Source organism: Glycine max, chromosome 10 (assembly GCF_000004515.6).
Source record: "Glycine max cultivar Williams 82 chromosome 10, Glycine_max_v4.0, whole genome shotgun sequence".
NCBI classification, from domain to species: domain Eukaryota; kingdom Viridiplantae; phylum Streptophyta; class Magnoliopsida; order Fabales; family Fabaceae; genus Glycine; species Glycine max.
Window position 1 is genome coordinate 4,043,483 of NC_038246.2, and position 24,396 is coordinate 4,067,878.

The 24,396-nt window shown below is 31.7% G+C and overlaps 3 protein-coding genes across 4 annotated transcripts; 1 reads left to right on the forward strand and 2 right to left on the reverse strand.

The window, feature by feature from the left end:
* Nucleotides 1–6,463: 6,463 nt before the first annotated feature.
* LOC100797952 (protein SODIUM POTASSIUM ROOT DEFECTIVE 2) lies at nt 6,464–8,166 on the reverse strand. Of its 2 annotated transcripts, none has more exons than XM_006588670.4 (3): nt 7,424–8,166; nt 7,052–7,130; nt 6,464–6,884 (listed from the first exon to the last, which is right to left on the reverse strand). In XM_006588670.4, exons 1-3 carry the CDS (start codon nt 8,006–8,008, stop codon nt 6,706–6,708), a joined length of 843 nt encoding a protein of 280 aa, XP_006588733.1. In that variant the 5' UTR covers nt 8,009–8,166; the 3' UTR covers nt 6,464–6,705. The 2 variants fall into 2 exon arrangements, with proteins under 2 accessions (XP_006588733.1, XP_003536964.1); XM_003536916.5 differs by having other exon boundaries at nt 7,052–7,127; nt 7,424–8,160.
* Nucleotides 8,167–13,109: 4,943 nt separating this feature from the next.
* Nucleotides 13,110–18,118, reverse strand: LOC100787009 (UDP-glucuronic acid decarboxylase 1). The gene is made up of 7 exons (XM_003537161.5): nt 17,373–18,118; nt 17,108–17,255; nt 16,925–17,004; nt 14,716–14,799; nt 14,555–14,629; nt 13,879–13,971; nt 13,110–13,616 (listed from the first exon to the last, which is right to left on the reverse strand). Exons 1-7 carry the CDS (start codon nt 17,964–17,966, stop codon nt 13,407–13,409), a joined length of 1,284 nt encoding a protein of 427 aa, XP_003537209.1. The 5' UTR covers nt 17,967–18,118; the 3' UTR covers nt 13,110–13,406.
* A 1,178-nt stretch (nt 18,119–19,296) lies between these two features.
* Nucleotides 19,297–21,085, forward strand: LOC100789845 (60S ribosomal protein L35). The gene is made up of 4 exons (XM_003537166.5): nt 19,297–19,419; nt 19,523–19,658; nt 19,808–19,964; nt 20,810–21,085. Exons 1-4 carry the CDS (start codon nt 19,416–19,418, stop codon nt 20,882–20,884), a joined length of 372 nt encoding a protein of 123 aa, XP_003537214.1. The 5' UTR covers nt 19,297–19,415; the 3' UTR covers nt 20,885–21,085.
* The last annotated feature ends 3,311 nt before the right edge of the window (nt 21,086–24,396 follow it).

Sequence of the window (24,396 nt, forward strand, 5' to 3'; positions counted from 1 at the left end):
CTTAGACTCACTTGATTTCTTTATCTTTTTTGCCATATTTTTGCCTTTTAAAATCCTTTAGTTTTATACAATAGCACAGTATATCAACCCTCCAGGGTCGGCTTAATATACATGAGGTCATGAATCAAATTTGAAAAAAAATTATCAAGAAGAATTGTATATCATTACATTATATATATTGGTTCTAATTTTTGACAGAATTTACATTGTATATTACTTTACCATAAGTTAATATTGTACAGATTAAGGAACGTTAAAGTAATGTCAAGAAAAGAAAGGGATATCAAGAATATTTTCATTAATTGTAGGTAGCATGAGATTAATTTGTACCAATCTTTTTTTCTCATCGGAAATCAGGATTAAAAGAATAGATGTCAGCAATGAGATTCCAAGTTAGGACTTCATGCATGTTATCTTAACCTCCCTCACTAGTCTATCCCTAGTAGCTAGGTTTGTTTAAGTCTGCAAAGTTGTCTTGTTGATTAAATTCTATTGTTTGATAACCAAATCAGAATTGGTGTTACTCGTTATTTTTTGTAAATTAAGATCTTACTTGAATCAAACTCTGATGCTTTACTAGAATGTTTACGGGGATTTTATTCTAAATCCCCATACTATTATTTAGAATCATAAAGTGAAGATCCTTAGCGTGATAACAAAGACTTTCATGCATGTACTTTTCATTCTATTTAACAAGTACATCATCCGACTAGTGAGAAATGGGAATAATGAACAAGACTGATGAAAAATTGAAATATTATCCAAGGTACAACAAAATGAAAAGGCCTCCAAATAATCTACAATGGTGAACTTGTAATAAAGTTTGGCCACATCTTGAGATTCTAAACTATCTTTGTTAAAAAAATAAGTTATTTATAAATTATTGATGTCAAACTTACAAAATTTGAATTTGATTATTTAAATAATCAAGTCTATTGAGGCTTAAATATTCGAGTCAAATTTAAATAGTCTTCATTATTTAAATAGTCAAATTTAAATTTACCAAGTTAGCTAATTTAGTAAGTGATAGTTTAAACAATTTACTAATAATTCGATTCATTTTCAATCCTATTGTAACCCATGTCCTACCAGAATCTCCGAATGAAAAAATTTACCTAAGCGTTAAAAGATTTAGACAAAGATCAAAACTATAGAGAAACAAATGAATTAAAAATTTGAGATAATGCCCTTTGGACTAGGGTTTAGCATCAATGATATTGCTGGGGATATGTATTTTGTTTTTGGCTGATAAACATAGCCATGCTTAGTCAATGAAAGCAACGGATGGAGACTCAACACAGGCAAACAGGTAGTGGACAAAAGCCATGGACCTTTGTTACCGTTAGGTCTCCTGCTATTTGTGGTCCAAACTCGTGAACCACCGAACCACTGAGGCCCTCAGCGGTTATTAGTGAGAAGACAGCTATTGAACTTTTTGCTTTCATAATCCTTCCTACCTAAATTACTTTTGCTTAAAATTCATGCAAATGATGATGAATATTTGTAAAAAGTTTTATATTTTACCGAATAGTAAAATTTTTATATACAGTAGTTTAATTATGTGAGAGCACATCATTATATTCAACAAAATTGTTATCAAATATGGATATAATGAACTTGTGTGTTCCACATGCTAATTCAGATATTGAGATATTTACTATATTATAATAATAAAACAATGTAAAGTATCAATATGGTATGACTTAATTGACGGATAATTTTGTTCATTAAACATGTTTTATTTATCGGCAATGATACAAAAATATATTAATAAGGAGGAGGTGCTGGAAAATTATGAAGTTTCATACAGAACATACAAAAGGAGCAGAATTCCATCAAGGGATCAAGATTTGCTCCTAATCATAAAAAAAAATAAAAGATTTGCTCCTAGGTCTATGTGTATGAAAATAATCTGTTGAGAGAACTAATAACTTGATGAATTAGCTCTAAGATCCCGTCAAGGGATACCCAAATTTTAAAAAAGAAACAATGTAACGTATATATGACAAATAGTGTGCAAGTCTTATACTAGAGTTTTATTTATACGACACTATTTATAACCCATAAACTTATCCTTGACAAGTTATTGTCAACCTTGTCTATAGGGAACCATACAAACTCATTAGCCTTACTTGATCCATGTGCAACCTATTCATAAGTCACCATCAAGCAACTCGTACTACTACAACTTGGCACTTGCAAGACCTTTCTCAAGCATTCACTTGTCATTTACTTGCCCTTGCCCTTAGATTTTCACAAAGAGAAATCACCCAGCAACTCTGCTTTGGGTCATTAATTTCTAGGGACATACGCTCTGGTCTATCACTATCTTCATATTCTAATTTCTAAGCTTTAGCTAGCCACCAAAACTAAAAGGCTTCGTTTTGGTAGTAAGTCACACGGGCAAACCAAGCAAAAACCAACAAGAGAAATGTTAGCTAGCTAACAAATGTTTTTTAATCCTTGGTTAAAATTGATTAAAAAATTACAAAATCATAAGTGAAATTTGTTAAATAACAAATGGAACTCATGAAACCGTGTTTTTTGGTATATCAATTTATATCAATTTCAACTAAGACAAATGCTAAAAAGTGTCCTAAGGATATTAGTAAAGGAACTAAAAATATAAAATATTTTATTGGAAGACTTAAAATTGTGTTTTTTGTGATTTTTTAAGTAGTCTCTTATCATTTATACATTAATTAAAAAAAAATTAACCAATATTTTTAAGATACTAGTTAGTAAAATTCTTCTACTAATAATAAAAAATATGTAAAAAAGAACATGTTTAAGTGTGTATTACTAACGCTTATCAAACCAATAATTCCTCTTATTTTGGCTCGATAAATACAATAGGTGTAGAAATCATTATGCAGTATTCGGTGATCCCATTGATTCCTAGGTCGATGCATAGGCAAATTGTCCTAAAGGGAGTACTTTTTAGAAACTTATTCCTGAATTGGGTCTCTTTTAAAACTATTTATCCCATGGTGTTGTTTTTTACGCGAGATGCATGCAAAAACCATGCAAACTGTCAGCCCCATTGGCAGGTTTGCTATGAGTGTGACACGTGGCAAAGACATCATTGATACTGACGATTTCCCCTGGTATCGCCACCCACATTGACGATTTGGCCATGCAAAGGGATGTAGCCAGTTTGACTGGCGAGTTCTAAGAAGAGGGCGTATTTAATTTTTAGAACTCGCCAGTCAAACTGGCTACACCCCTTGCATGGCCAAATCGCCAATGGGGTGGCGATACAAGGAGAAATCGCCAGTATCAGTGGTGTCTTTGCCACGTGTCACACCCATAACAAACCCGTCAATGGGGCTAGCGGTTTGCATGGTTTTTGCATGCATCTCGCGTAAAAAACAGTCCCATGGAATAAATAGTTTTGAGACAATTTACCTCTATGCATATCATAACTAGGCCTGTTACTGACTTACTGGTATGAAAGCTGTTCAGACTGGCCCGAACTGATAAGTTTTTGTTATAAACCGGTTTTTTTAAGTTTTTTCTTTTTAGATAACAAGTATTTTATTCTCTTGTACGGAAGATAATCCTGCTTGAAGCCTTGTAGAACTACTAGGGCAACAAACTCTTTCTCCAAGTAGTTATCATGCTTTAACCCCAGAGGATTTTTTTTTATTTGACCAAGCATAGCTGTGAAACTAACCTTGACATTAAATGTGATATAATGAAGGTGTACTTGAGAGAATAACTTATTATTATCACACCAGAATTTTTGTCATAATTTTAAAATGGTTTAGCTGTTTAAAACTCGGGAATATCTATGTCTGATATGAGTGATCTCTGATTTCTTTCAGCAATGTTACAAATTTAAGATTTTAAAGATGGAAGTGCCTAAAGTTAATCTCGGTTTGTAACTGAAATTGACAATATTTGGCTAGACGAACTACCTAAATATATGCTACCGTGACCGAGATCGAAGATGGGCTGATATTTAATTTTTACCCGTAATCTCGATGATAGGCATCGCAATGGGTAGGTTGAGGTCAAGTTTTGCTTATTCCACTCCCGTCTCCGACTCTCTATTTCTCTGTCCTTTTCCCCAAAATTCAACTCAACCGGAGTGTAGATTTATCCCCACCTTTAGGTTTTCTCCTTTCCATCCCTGACATGCTTATAAAATTCTATAAAGAAATATAATTTTTTGATAGAATTAAAAATATAATTTTAAATAACAATTTTAACATATTTTTAGATTATACATGATAACATAAAATTCAATCAACATTAACATAAAAATCAATCCAATAATTTCATGTTTTAGTGTATTATATATATGTAATGATATTTTTACAAAATAATTATTAACGAAGCAGGTTCGGGGTGGATATTAATAATTCTGAACCCGACCACAATCAACTTAAGTTTTTTCCATCAAAATTGGGATCAGTTTCACAAGTTCAGTCCCATTGTCATAGTTACATGATGATTACATTCAAAAGAAAAAAAAATTGAAAGGGAGTGAATAAAAAATTATTGATACAAATGATTTCACACTTGATTTAATTCTCATCCCCTTGAAAATGAAATAACAACTAAAGATAGTATTTAAATAAAAAAATAAGCTGACTAGTGAAAGAAAGATTACACCTCCAGATTATATAAAAAAAAAACACGGAAGGGTGGTGTTATGGAAAAGGATCCCCTCTCATCAGCCCCATGTTGAAAAAATAAATATTGAGATGGGACAGTCTGATCATTATTCTTTAAAATTTTCACTTTATAATTGAAACATATTATATCAACAAAAATTATTGAGGAGTTAGGATTTCATTCAACGATAATGTCACTCAAGGGAATTCATTCCTATGACTGTTGAAAAGAATATTCTTATGTGAAAAAAATTTGAGACGGTGAAGTGTGATGATCTAGCTGTTTATTGTTTTAAATTTATTACAGTGTGAAAGAGAAGTGTTATATATTACCACAATTTCTATCGGTTAAAATTTATTATAAGCTACAAAATTTTGAGCGATATTTATTAAATAAGAGATAAACTTTACAATTTTTGTAATCGTGTAAGAAAAAAAAATCAAATTCCAAAATATTTGTCATTTTAGGTTTTTAATGTAATATTAATTATATTTTTCACTTATATTTCTTATAACATTAACGAAGAACAACAAAAACTAAAAATAAATTAATGATAATAAGATTAATTTTGTAAAATTATTATTATTTTTATTTATTTATTAATTTTTTTGTTTATGTAAAATAATTTATACAAAAATTATAACGAAGGAGTAGTTAATAATATAAGTATATTTAAAAGAATATGCTAAAAAAATATATTTCTAACATTTCTCTAGTAAAAAAAGTAAAAAACCTTGGGAAAATGAACATAAATGAGGTATGATGGAACAAATAATATAAGTATATTTACTAATACTTTTAATAAGTTTTACTTTAGTTTTTTTAATATAACATTAATAATACTCACTTTCATTTATTTAATAAGGTTTGTTTTGTAAATTTTTTATTCTTTTTTATTTATTTATTAGTTTTTCTTGATCTCTTTAAAACAACTTAGGAGTGTTTCATATTCTTTTAAAAATAATTTCTTTTAACATTTATGTAAAAATTCTTGATTTAATAGATAACATTTTTTAAACGTGATATTGTATTTAATACCGATATTTATCTTGAAATATATGAAAAATATATTTTAATTATAGTTTTGTACTTATTTAATGTCACAATTTAAAATACACAATGTTAACATTAATATATCATTCAAAAAATTGAATTAATCCAGTTTTTTTCCTCATATATTAATATATTATCAAATCAAAATTAAATAAGGTTCAAATTCAAATGACTCTTCTTAATGTACTTGAACATTACATGGTAACAATCAAAATACTATACATTTTTTCTCTCCCTAAATCTATTAGTAAGAATGTCTAGGTTCATTATTTCTCACTTTTGATTGAATTTGGAGATACATGATAGTAATCACATAAACCTTGTAAGTTTTCATATTAGGTTGCTCTTGAGCACACATAACGTCAATAGAAAGAGCTTGGCACATACATCTCAAGGGATATTAATTAACTTTCAAACAACATGTTATCTCTTCCTTATGTTTAACTTTCCAATTCATTTTTGTAAAAAATAAAAAAAATTCACAAACTGTTTAAAAATAAAATCATTTATTAAATAATTACTCATTGCCATCCCCCCACCACAAACAACCTCTAAAGAAAGTAAAAAAGAGTAACTATGTTGTAGCTAGAGAAATGTTGGAAAAACGAATGCAAATATGCATAAAATTAAAAATGACTACCAATCTATCTCAATTAATTGAGTAAAATATATATATTATTATAAAATCATAATATCTATCTTTAATTTTTACCAATAAAAAAATTAAAAATAACTAACATGATAATAAAATATTTATACCCTGACATGTCAACTCCACAAATACTAATTAAGTTACTAACATGTCAACTTCATGACGCACACTTCAGATTTTATTACAATAAATTTCCTAAAGAATGTTAAATTTATACTATAAAAAATGCAAATTTCATTATTTTTCTCCAAAATTCTACCTACTTTTTACTACTTGTTAAGACTCAGCTAATCTTGCTAGCATTTGCATTTACAACTATTAAATTACCATCCGATTCACACTCAAGCGTACATCAAAACCAATATTCTACCTTCCTCTTAATAAGATAAAGTTTTTCTCTTTGTTTCAACAGTACCAGATCCCACTGCTGAGGCAGATGCTGGCCATAACTGTGCATTTTTCACCTTTGATATGCTAGCCAAGACACTCAATGGAGTCACATCCCCAACCACTGTCACCTTCTTCGCCGCAAAATCTATGTTGAAGGAAGTAACTCCTGCTCATGCAATAAAAAAGTTAAGATCCCCAATTAGGGAAATGTCTTTGAAATGTCATTTGGTGGTTGAATCCCAACTAATATTTCTAACAAAATTAACAAATTAATATTTGTGTTAAAAAAAATGTAAAAAGTTTCACTTTATATATCAAAGGCAAGTTACTTACCTTGCATTCTAGAGAGGTGTTTCCTCACCTTCCCTTCACAGCCTTTGCAATGCAAAGATACCCTCAATACTACAACCTGCTAAAAAAAATTACTCGATCCAAATGTTGAAATATTGAAGTTAATTTGCTCCATTTCAATTTATAAATTAGTCCTAGTTATTTCAGAAACACATGTTTCTAAACTTTCTAGTTACTTAATAGTTGTAGAGACTAATTCAATTTGCATAACACATGTTTCACATTTTAATTTCATATGAACCATACCATAAATTAAAATCATATGCCTATATATTCCATCTGATACACTAATGTCTAATTGAAGTGTGAGGAGTCTTAACAGTCATGAGGCTAAGGCAGAGAGAGAAAACTAACCTGGTCTGAGGAACCAGATTTTGGATGAGAAGAGCTTGAAAGTTTCGAAACAGGATTAGCTTCATCTTGATGACCAACTTGAGAAGTTTTGTTATTAACCGTAGTAGTTAAAGCCAAAACTGGATCAAAATCTGACGAACCATCCAATAAGGCAGTGTCACTGAGCAAAGATCTAGTTGAACCAGGAGGAGTGATTAAATTAGCAGGTGGTTTAAGCCAACCCCTACGAACAATGCCATCAACTGGTTTAGAAGTGTTGGTGACATGTTCAGTGAGTTTTTCTGCTGTACTTTTCTTCTGATGATGATTATCATGACCCTTTGCTGCATTTTTTGAAGAAGAGTTTTTCTTGGCCTTGTGGAGCTCATGGTAAGGCTTGGGGTTGATGGGGGACTGAGAAGAGGAACATGGAGCAGTGAGGGATTTGGAAGTGCTCCTTCTTGAGTCATTGATAATGGGGTTGTGGCGGTCCATGGTTCGGCCTCCTAGTAGAATGCTGTTGGAAGAGGAGCATGAGGCTTGTTCCATGCTCAGACATATGGCTGTTGAGGCTTGAGAAGCACAGAACATGTCTATGCGTTTCATGTTTTAGATAATGGTTAGAGAGAACTAGTGGTTTAGAGAATCTGCTGCTAATAGAGAGGGAGAGATGGAGAGAGAGAACTTGTGCAGACAAAATTAGTTTACTCTAACAGCTTTTAAGCTTACTGGAACTCAGACCCCTTCCAATAAGATGACATGATACTCATAATTTTACACTTTATCTTAATTCACTTTTTTCCATTTATTTTCACTCTAGAAAACGGAGCTTCAAACATTACGTAAGATTTTCACTTCAATAAAATATTGAAAAGAAAAAGGATAATATATTATACCTCTCTCCAATCTCATGTGATAAAAATGCGTGATATAGTTGATAAATAATTTATTTAAGTATGTGTTAATAGATTTGATTTTGGGGCCAATGTATAAAAAATATTTGTCAAAGAGAAGTCAATATTTAAATATATCTCAGCATGTCCATAAATTATACCTTGGCTCCCCTTAAGGGATAACTACGTTTAAAATAATACCTCGTGTGTTAGTCGTGCCCCCCTTTTTTCATTAAAAAGAAAGAAAGCTAAATTGGCCGTTTTTATATATAAAGAGAGATGACAACATGAAAATAGGAGACACTATTTGAGTGAGATGTGAGATGGGATATTGAAGGATGGAGTCAACGGTGAAATTGGAAACTAGCATTAGTTTCTTTGTTTCAGTATTAAAGTAGATAGAAAGGCTTGAATTTTGAATGTACCATAAAAAAAAAAAAGTTATATCAGTTTGGAACAGTGTTCTATCTAATATTCTAAAAGTCCTAAGTTAATTACTGGCATACTCAGTTAGTCAGTTTGTCGTGGGGACCTCAACCATAAATTACATACCAAAAATAAGATCTACACATTAAGGGTGCTCATGTCTACAGTTTTAGCATGGCAATAGGAACGCTGCACGTGCATTAGAATCATATGCCATGAAAATTAATCAATGCAGAATTTGACAAGTTTGTAAGGAAAAGAATGTCCTTAACGGATATACCCTTATAGATGTTTTGGTATTCTTTGAAGAGGGTGGGGGTGTAGAGTGAAGCAGTGTCAATTTTGTATTAAGACACAGCAAAACTGGATGATCTTTATGAGATGCAACCAAAAACTCTATTGCTTTAAAGAATGAAAATGATGTATAATAAGTGCGCTGAATTAAAATATCACACTCACTCAAAAGTCTTTGTGAACCGTGAACTTACCTATTTTTCATTTGGCCAGAAGAGTTGTAATCTAGATATAACTTCCGAAGAACTAAGTGATATTTTTTTTTTAAGAAAAGAATATCTAAATAATACTAATTTTTTTTTTTTTATAAATTCATGGTTTGTTAAACATGAACATATATTTTAGGTAAATAATAACTAGTTTTTAGAATATTAGTTAAGAAATTAAAAGAAAAAATATTTTAATTCGGATGCACAAAATTGTATTCCCGTGACATTTTTTATGTTCTCCTATTATCTTTATAATAAATATTTTTTTCTTTTAATTTTTTATACTGATTAGGAAGAAATTATATTATATCATTATTTCAAATGTTATTTTTTTTTTTAAATGTTCCCCTTGTATAAGAGTCAAATCTAATGTGATGCTCTGCAACGTGTAAGACTAGGAAACATGTGACCTTGATTCCAACTATTCGCAGAAATACAGTTCTGTTGCGTATATTTTGGAGTTTGGATTCCAAATTTTCTCTATTTTTGTGTTAGATGAGGTTATCAATTAATTACATTGTCGAATACGTGTACTAATGTCCATTTATTTAATTTTATCGTTTTTCATGGATGCCTAAATTGCTGTGGTTTTACCCTTACATAACATAATAAGATAGTAATTTCTAATGCTGATCATTTTGTGGCTAGTGTGACACATGTATGTGGGTGGGTGGGTGGGTGCAGAGCCATTTCGGATTGACGTGAAGTTTCAGGGACATTAATCTCCATGCACGGTAAATAAATAAAATTGGTGGCACGAATAACTATAGCACTGCGAATTGAGCAGTGTTCTGTGGGTATGGCCTACGGGTTTAAATGTTAGCAATTTTGGGATTCAATCATTAAATACTTACCAAGAACTAGACATCAAGTTGTCTACAAATCCTTTCAATAACATAGTAAACTTGGTCAGATGAAAACAGAGCAACGGCTAGAAATTTGCAATAATTCATGTGCTAACTTCGCAGAATTGACAATTTATCGTTTAAGAAGAAATTATTGGCAAAAACAACTGCAGTATACCAGTTGGACTCAGTGTACGAGGGCCCAGAATGTACCCTATCATACAATTTTTAGTACAGTCCAAAATAAATCGACTCTTGTGAACAATTATCAGAGGATCATTAAGGAAAGTTAGTTACGTATGCAGTTCTGTCTAAATCATAACATTAAACCTCACAATGAGGTCTCTTTTTGGATTAATCCAACATATTTCCTAATTAAGAATAAGAGACTGATTATTTTAAAATATTGAGACCCATTTCACAATAGGTTTTCTTTAAGAGTTTTAGTACAATATCAAAATGAAAATGAGTGGTCAAAATTGAAAGATATGTATTTCTTCTCCCTACGTGTAGTTAAGGTCACTAGGTTTTTATAAAGAACTTAATTTTCATTCAGTATTTCATAATTAATTAAAAATTACTTTAAATATAATTTTTAAAGTAATTATCAATAACTATTATTATAAAAAAAAATCTCGATTTAATATCTAACTTGGATTATCTGTTGTCCCTTTCTAAGCTGTCTCTGTATTGTCCCTTCGAAATGATACCGTTTTCATGATTTTTAAAATTGAATCACAGATTAAGTATTAACACACGTTTTAAATGGACAACAAAGAGACAACTTGGGAAGGGACAACAAAGAAATCAAATTCTTTGATATCTACTTTATTATGAACATTTTTTATTTTTAACTATTATAAATCATTGGACTATTTTAATTTAACTTATAAATGCAGTTGTATCTTTTAAAACAAATCACACCCAACTACATTAGAGTGTCTATTTTTGAATTGGTTGTTATAAAAAAGGATTATCTTATCATGTATGATACTTTATGATTAGAAAAGTAATTTCTAATTAAATTCTTTTTTAAAAAAAAAGGTTGAAATGGGTTTAGAAAACATGTGAATCAATTCAGAAAAAAAAAAACATGAATCTAACATTAGACACTTAAGCAAGTCAATTCAATGACAATAATATCAGTATGTAAAGTATCGTTAAGACTCTATCTAATGGGAAAAAAAATTCTGCCAATTCGAAAACCATTTGAAGTTTTGCTTTCCCGGGGATGGAGGCAACGCAAAGCCTCTTTCTTTCTCTCATCCATTTTTAACTCTAAAAAACATTACCTCCAAAAATGCATGGAATCATATGGTTCTTATGGCTTTCTTCCTCCTTACTTCCATCACCTACCCCATCTATTATTTTTGAGCAATTCCTTGATTGATTACAGTTAGTTACACAATTTATTACACTACTACTGAAAACTCTCTCCTCCTTCCCCTTCTTGTACCATTTTCTCTTCAGTTTCAGTCCCATAATTAAGCCTTTAATTAAGTACAAGAGGCAGAGGGTTCCCTCTCCCTCTATCCTGTGATGAAGCTGTTCAGTGTTTATTCTCTGTTCCAAAAGGCTAAGCCTCAATTTTAGAAGCTAACATATGCAATTTTTCCCCGTAAGTTCTAACTCATAACAAATTATTCTGAAACTTTGAATTCTTTTTGGAAGACCTTGGGTAGGAAAATGGGATTTATATATAATTTCACTCCACCAATATAGAAATTTATTATGTAATGTACTATTACTAAGTTCCAACTCTATATACATTGAATTATATGTAACAATAAAATTATGGCTTTGATGGCAAATGGGAAAGTCAATATGCTTTCTGACACGCGAATAATCATACTGAGATAATTTGTAGAACCCCGAGAGTAGCAGTGGTATGTATATATCACTGATAGTGCTATGTGGAGAATGTTGTTCCCAAGATCGATGGGGTGGGATTTCATTTTCAAATATGGTCCCGGAGAACAAAGTGACTCAAGTGCCCAAACCTATGGTCAGGTCTCGATTAGCCATCGGAAATGAATGTAGAAATCACCACATTTTTTTTCTTCCTTTTCAAATTCTACTAGCGTGGAATGCTCAGTATGATGTAACAATTTACTTGTAGGTTCTTGCAACTTGTTAAGCTATGGGATTAAAAAAAGGTCAACTCTTTTTGGACAGAACTTGTATGAATGGTTTGAAGTATGAAAAAAAATTAGAATGAGGTGTAAGTTTTACCGGAAAATTTGATAGTTGTAAGCCTGTAACTATTTATGACTTAAAAGAAAGAGACCTTAAAATCCAAAAGGTGTGTGTGAATATAAATCTCATTTAAGTTGCGTCTATGAAATATAGAGGAACATGCAGTTTCATAAACATCTCTAACCTATTAGGTACGATGAGAGTGACCGTATTGCTTATCTAATTTTACAATGACATACAAGACAAGAGAGAACAATTTGCTTGTGGAAACAATGTTCTTAAAGCAAAAATATGAGATCAGTATATGCAAGAGAAACAAGCAACTGTACCCCGGTTGAAGTTGCTTTTAACAATTAATGAATATCTTATGTAAGAAATATTAGAACGACTTTTATATTTGATATATTATAATTCTTTTCCCACCTAATTTCAATCTTTAATAATTAAATATTAAATTTTCGGTCTTCACAATCTATTTATTGCATATATTCATAATTTCCATATGTAGAAGATTTTTCATACCACGGAACTTATCATGCTAATTTTTGTAACTCGTTAACTATTTATTTGTTTATCAATCTAAAACAATAATAGTAGGTAAGTTTAAACTGCCAATTTAGTGGTCTCAGTGCGTGTTAAGAAAACACTCAAAATCAATTCGTTCCATCATGGCACGTGTTATATGTCCTAGCAGAAATATGAACCCTTGTGATTAAAAAAAATTAAACTGTTAGCATAAGTTTTTAGTATTGTTTCTAAACATCTAAACATAAATTGGTCAGTCAGTTTTTACAAGATGAAGCAATATTAATAGCAAAATAAATAAATAAGGAGATTCACAATATTCTAAAAAATATATATTCTCAAGATACCAGAATCCAAAATATCAAATACTACAACTTTTTATCGATACAATGGACAAGAAAAACTACTGAAATAATTCTTTCAAAATTTAACAAATACATCAATTGTGTGCTAAGCAAGCATAAATGATTAAATGTAAAAAGGCCAGCAGTAGGTATATCTTCTTACAAAAGTGACGTGTTGCCAGAATTTTTCTGTTGATGCTGACCGCAAATAAGAACAAAAAAATGAAGGAGACAAGCTCATCTCCATATACATACAGGGTTTGCTATTATGCTTATTTCATCCCTTTTCCTTCGTTTTCATTCAGAATTCGATTTCGGAAATCATTAACCATGAGAGGCAACCCTTCTCTCAGAGGGATTTTTGGCTCCCAGTTCAGCAGTTCCTTGGCTTTGCTAATATCTGGCTTCCTCATGTGTGGATCATCAGCAGTATTTGGTTTGTATTCTATTGTAGCACTTGAATCAATTGTTTCTTTGACAACCTGTGTGTTTATGAAAAGATGACAATGATAGGATATCCATAATGAAAGTAACTTCAATCTCACTCCACTCGCCAAAAGTGTGCCCTTACTGTAAAAGGCACAACTACTTTGCTATATGTTACTGTTAGGCTATTGATTAAGGAATGAATAAAAATAAAATACACATGTCATAGCATATTCTGACAGAAATAAGGAAAAGGCATAATTGTAAACAGAAACAATGAACAAATGAAAGTGAGAGTAGAGAAGAAGAGTAAGATACCTGAGCAAGCTCTAACATGGTAAACTCCCCTGGGTTACCCAGGTTGAAAGGTCCCACATGTTCGCTTTCCATCAAAGCCACCAGCCCATTAACCTGTGAATTGGAAAAGAAATACATTAACCTGTGAATTGGAAAAGAAATATAGTTCAATATTGCATTCTAACAATTCTGCACTGATTCATATCAAATTGTAGACATAACAAATCCTTCATTCTTAAATTTGAACTTGTTCAATTAAAAAATCTTTCCATTCTAAATCAATAGCAAAAAATACTTTCACACAATAGGTCAGTGGACTTACAAGTAATGATCAAATAATTTCATTTAACCTTCGAAAGCAGCTGTGTTCTCTTATAGCTTTAAATATACTCTTAGTAACTCTCTAAAAGTCCATTTTCATTTGAATGATATTGGATTTCATCCAAGAAAAAAATCTCATGAAAATTAGGTTGGACAAGCTAGTCGAGTGTTTTAGAAAACCTTGAGTTACTTTTTAAAGATACAATTTTCATAACCCATTCCCCCCAACTCCCTCCCAAAATAAAATTAAAAAAACTCAATATATCTATCATTATTTAAAACTTGTTTATAGAACAAGAGGAAGGATTCAGTGAAATATACAGTTTCAAAACAATAATAATAGTAATAATAATAATAAGACACATTAGCTACACACCAAATCAGAGACATATTGGAAACTTCTTGTTTGCTTCCCATCACCATATACAGTCAATGGTTGTTTACGAATAGCCTGGAAACATATGTAAATAAATAGTATAAGAACACAAATTGCTCTCCACAATAATGACAAATTAAATAAGGACAAGAAAGTCAAACCTGTGCAACAAAATTGCTAACAACACGCCCATCATCCAAACACATGCGGGGTCCATATGTGTTGAAAATTCGAGCAATACGAACCTATAAACCATCAAACCAAATCGGTCTCAATAACATGTAATTTGCAGAATTTTCCATAAGTAGTTTAAATTCCACTTATCTATGATTAACTATTTGTTTTTCTCTGTATGAATAATTAGTTATGCATATAATATAATCATACATTGAATTAAAAGTCTTTCAAATCCAACATATACAACAAGTGATCAATCTTAAAGATCTCATTAAGGAATATGCAATGCTGGCAACCAATAGGCTAAAAATGAAAAAGGTCTGTTTTAGTATGCATTCACACACACACACACAAAAAAAAAAAAAAAAGCAGAGTCTATTTTGGTTTAAACTTTTCCTTGCTTACATAGCTATTCTTGGGAAAGTACTGTAGAGAAGTAACAACTAAACAATTAAAAAGCTAACAACAAATACATGTTTGTGCTATAGTTATCAATTCCAAATAGCAGCACAAATCAGCCGATCCCAAAACCACTATAGCAGGACAGCAAAAGGTGGTATGACTGCTATATTGAAGATTATAATTATAATTACAAGATACATAACTTATTAGCTATAGCTATACCATACACACGTTGTACAATAAAGAGTAAGGCTTTGTATGACAAAGTTTTAGAACAATTTATGCACATAGGAGAGAGATAGGAAGGGAAGAGAGAGAAGTGTGGGACAAGAGAAGTGAAGTAGTGGAGAGAGAAATAAAAAGCATAGGAATAACATTAATTAAAAAAAATCGTAGTCTAACACACATTTACAATTAACTTGAGCTATAATTAACAATGAGAGAAATAAGCACTCACGAATGAAATAGGAAGATGATGTAATTTATAGAAAAAAAGTGGGTTGTGACAGGTGGAATGTGAGGAACTATGAAGTGTGAAAAAAACACTACATGAAAAAACAAAGACATCACTTTTATGTCACCGTTACAGGTGAGTTTGGCCAGAAAAGGGGTGGGCAAAAATGGGTGGGTGGGGGGCAGAAAAGATGCGGACTAGGAATAGTGGTGTTATCCTACACAATTTGGTTGCTATTCAGCCGCAATTTTGGCCACTATTTGTACATTGCAAAAATGCTAAACTATGAATTTCCTGCAGCAGGCAGCAGGAACTTCACTCAGCTAAGGCACTGTAGTGTTGCCTATTTGCCACTACTGATAACTATGCTTTGTCCTGGTTTATTATAAATTGTAAAAATGATGCCATAACTAACATCATATCTTCCTGTCAAACTTGCCTAACTGCTCTGACTTAATTATACTTATACCCAAAATTAAAATTGGCACTCTAGTTGAAAGAACATTCAGGATACACCACTGCAACCTCAAAATTAATTGCACCAGCTTTCAATGTTATAAACTAAATAGGTAAGTCGGGGAGCAACACAAATTAAAAACAATAGCTGGTTAATCAAAGTACACATGACCCAAAACATATAGGTATTCTGTTAAAAAAATGAAGTAGTAAATATCAAAGTCAGATCTTTACTTAAACAGAATCCAACATTAGCGAAGTGAAATATGTATTAACCAACTCATATCCTATAGGAAGAACTTTTTTTCCTCTCATGGAAGTTGCTATTTGCAGCAAGATATAAAATTATAAATGTCTGATCTGAATCTTTGCAAACATTCAGTCAGTCAAAACTTCTCACTGATAAGAGATAGATGGATACTGAATCTTCAGCATTCAGCCACTCATGCATGTGGCCGTGTTTTACACTTCAGATTAAAAATGGACAACTGACCATAACAGATACACAGGTGAAAGCTTAATATGTTCAGTAAATCCAAGGGCAGCAGACCAAATCGACTAGCTCAAAAACTACATTATGCTTCAATTTCCAGGGAGAAGAAAATGTAAAAAAATCTAACGATAATTTAACAACTTGACAAGTAAAATCAATTAAAAATAAGGAAGGGAAATAAAAATGATATCTGTAAAATGACATGTAATCCTGTTCTCAAGTTAAACAACAGATCACACAAGACAAAGAACCATGCATAAAATCACCAAGTATTGAAACGATCAAATTTATCATAACATTACCCTAAACTTATCATCCAACAACATAGAATACATCAGGACAAAAAATCCAAACTAGCTCTGCTCAATTCAACAAACACATAACCTACCTCAACACCAGCACCCCGATGATAATCCATGGCCAACGTCTCCGCAGTCCTTTTCCCTTCATCGTAACAGCTCCTCTCACCTGAAATCACCAAACCAAAATCTCAACAAACCAAACCAACAACGAAAAGACAAGTTATTTATGTTAAAACATAAAAGCATGGTCCATTCATTCACTCACTCACCGATTGGATTCACATTTCCCCAGTAAGTCTCTTTCTGAGGATGCTCCAACGGATCACCGTAAACCTCACTAGTACTAGTAAGCAGAAACCTAGCCCCAATTCTCTTCGCAAGGCCAAGCATGTTAAGCGTGCCCATCACATTCGTCTTGTAAGCCAACAATTAAGGATCACAGAATTCAACACAAAACATAAAAAATTACGAAAAAAGAGAGCTGGAACTTAAAAACACGGCGAGTCAGAGTTAGAACATAGAGAGGAAGGATATGATGGTCTTGACGGGGTTGTATTTGTAGTGCACCGGCGACGCGGGACACGCGAGGTGGTAGATCTGATCAACCTCCAACAGAATCGGCTCAACGACGTCGTGGCGAATGAGCTCGAACCTAGGGTTCCCGAACAGATGCACCAGGTTCTCTTTTCTTCCCGTGAAGAAATTGTCGATCACGATGACGTCGTCACCGCGAGCGATGAGTTTGTCGACGAGGTGGCTCCCGACGAAGCCCGCGCCGCCGGTGACGACGATTCGCTGCCTCCTGCCGCCGATCCCGACCGGAACGCGGCCCGTGCGAGGCCTTGTGCCGCTGAAGCGGGCAAGCCCGGTTCGAGGGAGGAATGTGTGGGCCGGCTCGGGTGGGCCCATGCGGGAGAGAGTGGGCTGGATGATGAAGAAGGTGGAGCCGATGAGGATGCCGACGAGGATGAACAAGAGGCGCTGCTCGCGGAGGAGGTAGTTGATGGATCTGGGGAGAGATCTGGTGTGCTTGATGGATTTGGGGGAGTAGGGTGAGCTCTCGCTGCTCCCCAACATCTCTTCCTCCCTCCGGTGATTCAGACTCGTTTGCTTGTGGAGCTGTTTCATGATCCTGTTGTTATTAATTAAGGTTAAAAACGCACAACCGCGGATTTTGTTTTTGTTACCACCCAATGTTGTTATTGTCGGTAATTGGATACCGCGCGCGGGGCACTTTGATTGTTATAGGGGAAGGGAAAGGAAACACAAAGCGTGGAATTCAACCTACTTTTTCTATATCACTCGATCTTTGCTTTCTTACGTGAATGACTCTCTCACCATAATTTTTTTTTTATTTTAAATTAAGCCGAATGATTGGTGAGTGGTGACTTTTGAATTTATAATCTGTTATTAGTAATTAACTTCCTCCTAAAATTTAAAATTTTATTAAAAATAAATATAATTTGATTTGCTCACGGTGTAAAGATTTTGTGTATCATCTAACTTCTAATCATCTTAAGATAAGTTGTGAATTTTATAATAATTATTTTCTTATCAAATTATAATAATTATCTTTAAAAACTATATTCTATTATCAATATAATAAATTTCTAGTACGAGTGATACTGATTCCGTTGTAATAAATAATATTTTGAATTTAAATTTTGTAGATGAAAAAAATGTGATTGAAAATAAAATTTCACTAAAAATAATTAATTATATTTTTCAATTAAGATTAATTATCAGTAAAATTATTTTACATCAATATCATGGATAAAAAAAATACTCTATGTATAACTTTTTTACACTAATAATATATAGAAAATAATTACAATAATACTATAAAAAAGTGAATTTCAATTAATTAATGATGTAATTTTTTTTTCATTAGTTATATATGAAAATTGAATTATTAGTATTATAATATTCATATATTTAAGAAAAAAAATAAAGATAAATAATAAAGTGCATGATTGGATTCTTGTAGAAATATGGTTAAAGAGAATATAATGCAAAACCGAAAGAATATAACTTATAGCTATTCAAGGCATAAGAAGAACGTGTTCTACCTGCTCCTACTCCCAACTTTTGTGTTAAGGAGATTTGATTTGCACAGTACTCAGCATCCTTACTTTAACAAGAGTGAATGAAATTAATTTTGAAAAAAAATTAACTTACTTGTTAAACAATATCATTTGAAGCACAAAATCACAAAATGTATTTAGATTTCCAAAATAATTTAATTTTTCATATGGACAAAATTATCTTTTAAATCAATCTTTTTAAAAAAAAAAAGATAAATCAATCTTTCAAAATCGCTTTTTTTCCTTTTTACGTTAACATCTTCAAAATGTAAGTAATCAATACATAAGTCAAGCCCAAAGAAGATACTTCTGGCCCAACTCATGCTGGGCCACTAGTCCTGCATATACACAAAACAAAAAACCAACCCAATTTGAAAACAAAACAAAAAAATAAGGAACTTCTTAATCATCATATATAAGGGATCGTCCTTAATATTGTGTCTCCGATTTTAGGGTTTCGGAGTCGTTGCAGAGCTGCGCGTCGATCTAGAAAATGGGTAAGACTAAGACAAAGACATTCATTTTAACGAAGACTCAAAATTGTTCCATTTTTTTTTTACATGTGATCTGAATGAAATTAAAATTTTGACGACACTGAAGCGAGGATAAAGGTTTACGAGCTTAGGAACAAGACGAAGGCGGAGCTGCTGAACCAGCTGAAGGATCTCAAGGCGGAGCTTGCCCTGCTCCGCGTCGCCAAGGTCACCGGCGGCGCCCCCAACAAGCTCTCCAAAATGTATTGTAGTGATTATTGTTATGCGGGAATCGCGTTTTGTAAACGAAATGGCGTTTGAATATATATATATATATATACATATATATATATATATATATATATATATATATGTATGTATGTATGTATGTATTTTTTTATTTTTTTTGCAGCAAGGTGGTGAGGCTTTCGATAGCGCAGGTTTTGACGGTTATTTCCCAAAAGCAGAAAGCGGCGCTGAGAGAGGCTTACAAGAAGAAGAAGTATTTGCCCCTTGACCTACGTCCCAAAAAGACCCGCGCCATTCGGAGACGCCTTACCAAACACCAGGTTTGAACTCTGTTTTGTGCTTCTTCTTTTTTTTTTTGTTAATTAATTTGAGGTGTAATTTAAATTTTTTGTCAATTTTAAGTTTATAACTAAATGAAATTGTGATTACTGTTATCTAGCGTGGGAATCAACTAACACGAGTTGTTTCAGTTTAACTATATATATGGCGTTGTTTTAAATATTTTTAGCGGGATTTTTTACCACCCAAAGTGGTACTATCCCACTCATGCAGAATTGCCTTTCGCTCGTAGTGGTACTATCTCATTTGAGTAGAATTGTCTTTCGCCCACAATGGCACTATCTCACTCGAGCAGAATTGTCTTCTGCCCATGGTGGCACTATTCCACATGAACTACATTGTCTGTCACCTTACTCGCTCCTAGGGTTACTATTCCACTTAAGCATTATTGTCTTTCTCCTGTAGAACTATCCAACTCGAGCAGAATTATTATCTTTCTAATAGTTCTTTATCTCTTATAAAAAATTTAAACCATGATTTTCAGTGTTGTTAAATAGCGGAATGGCTTGGTGGATTTTTATGTCATTCGCAAAGGCAATTTGTGATGGGAGGCCTGCCATGGCGGTGCCATAAGACGCAATGACATGTTTATATGGTGGAATTTTGGCCTTCCACCATGTTTCACCATCCGCCATTGATAACATTGATGATTTTTAATGAAAGAAGTGGTATTTATTGATTTGGCACTTGTTAAGAGGAACCTACGTTCTACAGCACAGCATAAGTGTCTTAGTTTGAATAGTTTTGGATTTGGTTGATCATGGATCCCTGGTTTGGTGTTCTTCAATTGTGCTATATCTTACCACCACCCTCTTGGTTTGTGCAGGCGTCTTTGAAGACGGAACGTGAGAAAAAGAAGGAGCTGTACTTTCCACTAAGAAAGTATGCGATCAAAGTTTAGGTTAGAATTGGTTTCAAGTTGCATTTTTTAGGGCAGTTACTTGTATTGAAATTTTAAGGTTTTGATGGCAGCCACTGTGGCAGCATTCCAATTTTTAGTACCAGAGTTGTTTCCATACCTGCATTCAGTTTCCAAGGTCTATCTATATGTTAAAACCAGAGTTGTTTCGAGAAATTATGGTTGCTGTCGGCTTTTTTGCTTTATAGCGTATCACCTATTGAATGATCAAATGGCCGTATCCTTTTTGAGTTGTGATTTATGCACTAAGGCACGACCCAATAAGCCCAACAGAGACACGTCACAGACGACGTTGTACGTATTCAACAGGTGCTTCATTCATAAGAATCATAACATTAATCACAACCCAGTACAATTTCCAACCATGCATCATCCAAATCAAATAAAAACAGTCAAGAAAGACTACAGTTGCATGGACCCATAGGTTGTGCAAAATGAACCCAAATAGGGAACATAGTCGCATGCACATTTTCACAATTACAAATTCACTCAATTATTAATCAATGAATGGCAAATTCTTGGTACAATGCCAACAAAGCAAACAAGAAAACAGAGCACCACAATATAATGTTAATCAAGAGAGGAAATGTCAAGCAACCCAATTTAATCGACTATTTTAAGCTTGGAACATTTAAGTTAGTTTGTATTTGGAAATCAGTTGGGAACCCCATTTGGAAGCAACATTAGCACAAACACACCACTAGATATTACCACTCTAAATAAGCTTAAAATTTCCTCCCCGTTCTTAAATTAGACTCGAATTTGGTTTTCTTGCTCACAGTAGTTCCTTTCTCTCAAGTAGCACTGGACAACTCCTAAAATGGAGAGAATGGAAATGGGATTGGAAAAATAAAATATTAATTAGGAGATGGTTTCGAGAGAAAAAGATATCTGGTTGCATGGATGTAAAGGAGAAGATGACGTTTTGTTTTCTCGAATGTGGAGGCCACTGCCATTTCAAGTTGACGGAGTGTACAAAGGGGGAAGCCATGTGCCATTTCACAAGCACTTCCAACTATTAAATGAAGCCAAAGTTTTTTCAAAAAATGTTTTCATTTATTATAAAACTCATAGTATTTTTTTTTTATCCATAAGAATAAAAATAATGTTAAAAATTTACAATGACTTACTCATCTTATTCAATCAATTGAATTAAATCTCATTCATTTTTTATTTCGTTTAGCTTTCAGTTTTTCATATTACAAAACAAAAAAGTTTTTAACTTATCTCCTGTCTCAAACATTTTTATGACGAATTTTCAAAGTTTACATACATATATATCTCACATATGTGTATATATGTGTTTATATCTTGTTTGCTATATATATATATATATATATATATATATATATATATATATATATATATATATATATATATATATATATATATATATATATATATATATATATATATATATATATATATATATATATATATATTCGTTATTTTATAAAGTTTTAATTTATGTTAATCATGATTTGATTGTTATTTTTTATTTTAAAAATGAGACCACATTTTATAAGTACTTATATAACAATGCATCCAAACACTTCAAAATTGTGCAAACGTTTATCAACATATATATGCAAACTCAAATAGGTTATTGAATTTTTATCACTTATAACATAAACTCATATAATAAAAACTCCCTGAAAAAAAAATCTTAATTGATGTTTTTCCAAAACAGACACTAAGAGCTACTGCATCGCGTTCCTAAATTGGCACAATGCTTAACAAAGTTTTGGTGCTTATCGAACACTCCCCACCCCAATGCAGTCACGTATGGCTGAAAACTGAAAAAGCATTAGTTGTTTATTTAAGCAACGACGCTTATTCCTTATAAAAAATCTTTTTTAAAATAAAAACATTTTATTTATAAATGTAAGGATCAAGCTTTTTGGTAGAGTCCATTTAAGCACTCACAAGAGTACGTTTGAAAGTGAAAATGAAAATAATATTAAAGAGAAATTTTATACTTTTTAATGAGACTCGCAATCTTTTATACTTTGATTTAAAAAAAAAAACTTTTATTTTTATCATCTTTATTTTTATTCTGTAAATCAAACAAATCAAAAGAAAAGTGTTGGGTTAGAGACATTTTTTTTATCCATGGAAATCAAAGACAATATCAAAGGATTACAATAACTCGTGTTTTTTGTTTAATCAACTAAATTATACCCTTTTATTAGTTAAGAGAGATTGAGTGTTTATAAAGTGATTAAATTGAAAAGAATAAAATGGAATTGTCTATACAAGGTGAACTCATTTAAGTAACTAATGAGTTGTTGGGTTGCAGATGTTCTAAGAGTGAAAAAAATGAGAATTAAAACAGAAACATAATAAATAAAATGTGTTATTTGAATGGATAAAATAAGAAAAAAATGAAAAAAAAAATTCACTTGTTGGATGGATGAGAAAGAGAGTGAAGAAAATTATATGAAAAATATTTTGTTATTAACTTGAAACTGTTTTTCTACTCCACTATTGTTTTCGTAACATAAAAATATTTATTACTTTAAGAAACTTTATGTTAAAAAATTATTTATTTATTTAGAAATATAAAAAGATGGTAAATTGTCGGGAGTAAACTGCAACATGCAGCATCAACTTGTACAAGTGGTGTTCACAACATCATTAATTTAGATTTATTGATAAAACGATATAAATTAAATTCTCGTTTTAATTTCTATAACTTAATAAATGATCTGATTTTCAACTTCAAAACCTTTGCCGAATAACAAGTTGTCCGTGTAGCTGGGGAAGCATCTACTTTTACAAGTTGAGTACGCACTACCATTAATTTAAATTTATAGGTATAACGAAGGTTGAGATATTAAAGTTGTTTTTTAATATGTGGAAATTGAACATAATATTAGAATATTTAAACACACACTTTACTTAATTAATTGAACTAAACCTTTTTAATATTCAAGTTCTTATTTAGCATTATAGTAGGAATTATTATAAAATAAGTTGATGAAATACTATATTTTAATTTTATTAATTTTTTATTTTTATTTCATATTATAAAATAAAATAAAAGGTGTTTAAAAAATACTATTACATTAAAATAATAATAAAATGTTTAATATTTAAATAATTAAAGGCTAATGCAATTGTTTCTTGAATATAATTAATTATTATTAAGAGAAGGTAGATAAGTGTATACTTCATACTAATATTATGATTAAAAAAAATCATGGCAAGAAGATATTTGTGAGAAACATTTTTCCCCTTAAATTACCAAAAAAAGAATAAAGATATAATAAAAACATGAGGCAGATGCATTAATTCCTCGTAATGGTAATTAACTTCTCTATACCACTTGGATCATCTTCATTTTTACTATCTGATATGGAATAATTGATTTTTTTTTAAAAGGCAATTGAACGATTATATTCAAAACAAAAAAAGAATTTGACTTCTGCATTTTCCCCAAATTTTATTGACTTTTGCATTTAATTTTATATGAAATCTGTAAAAACACACGT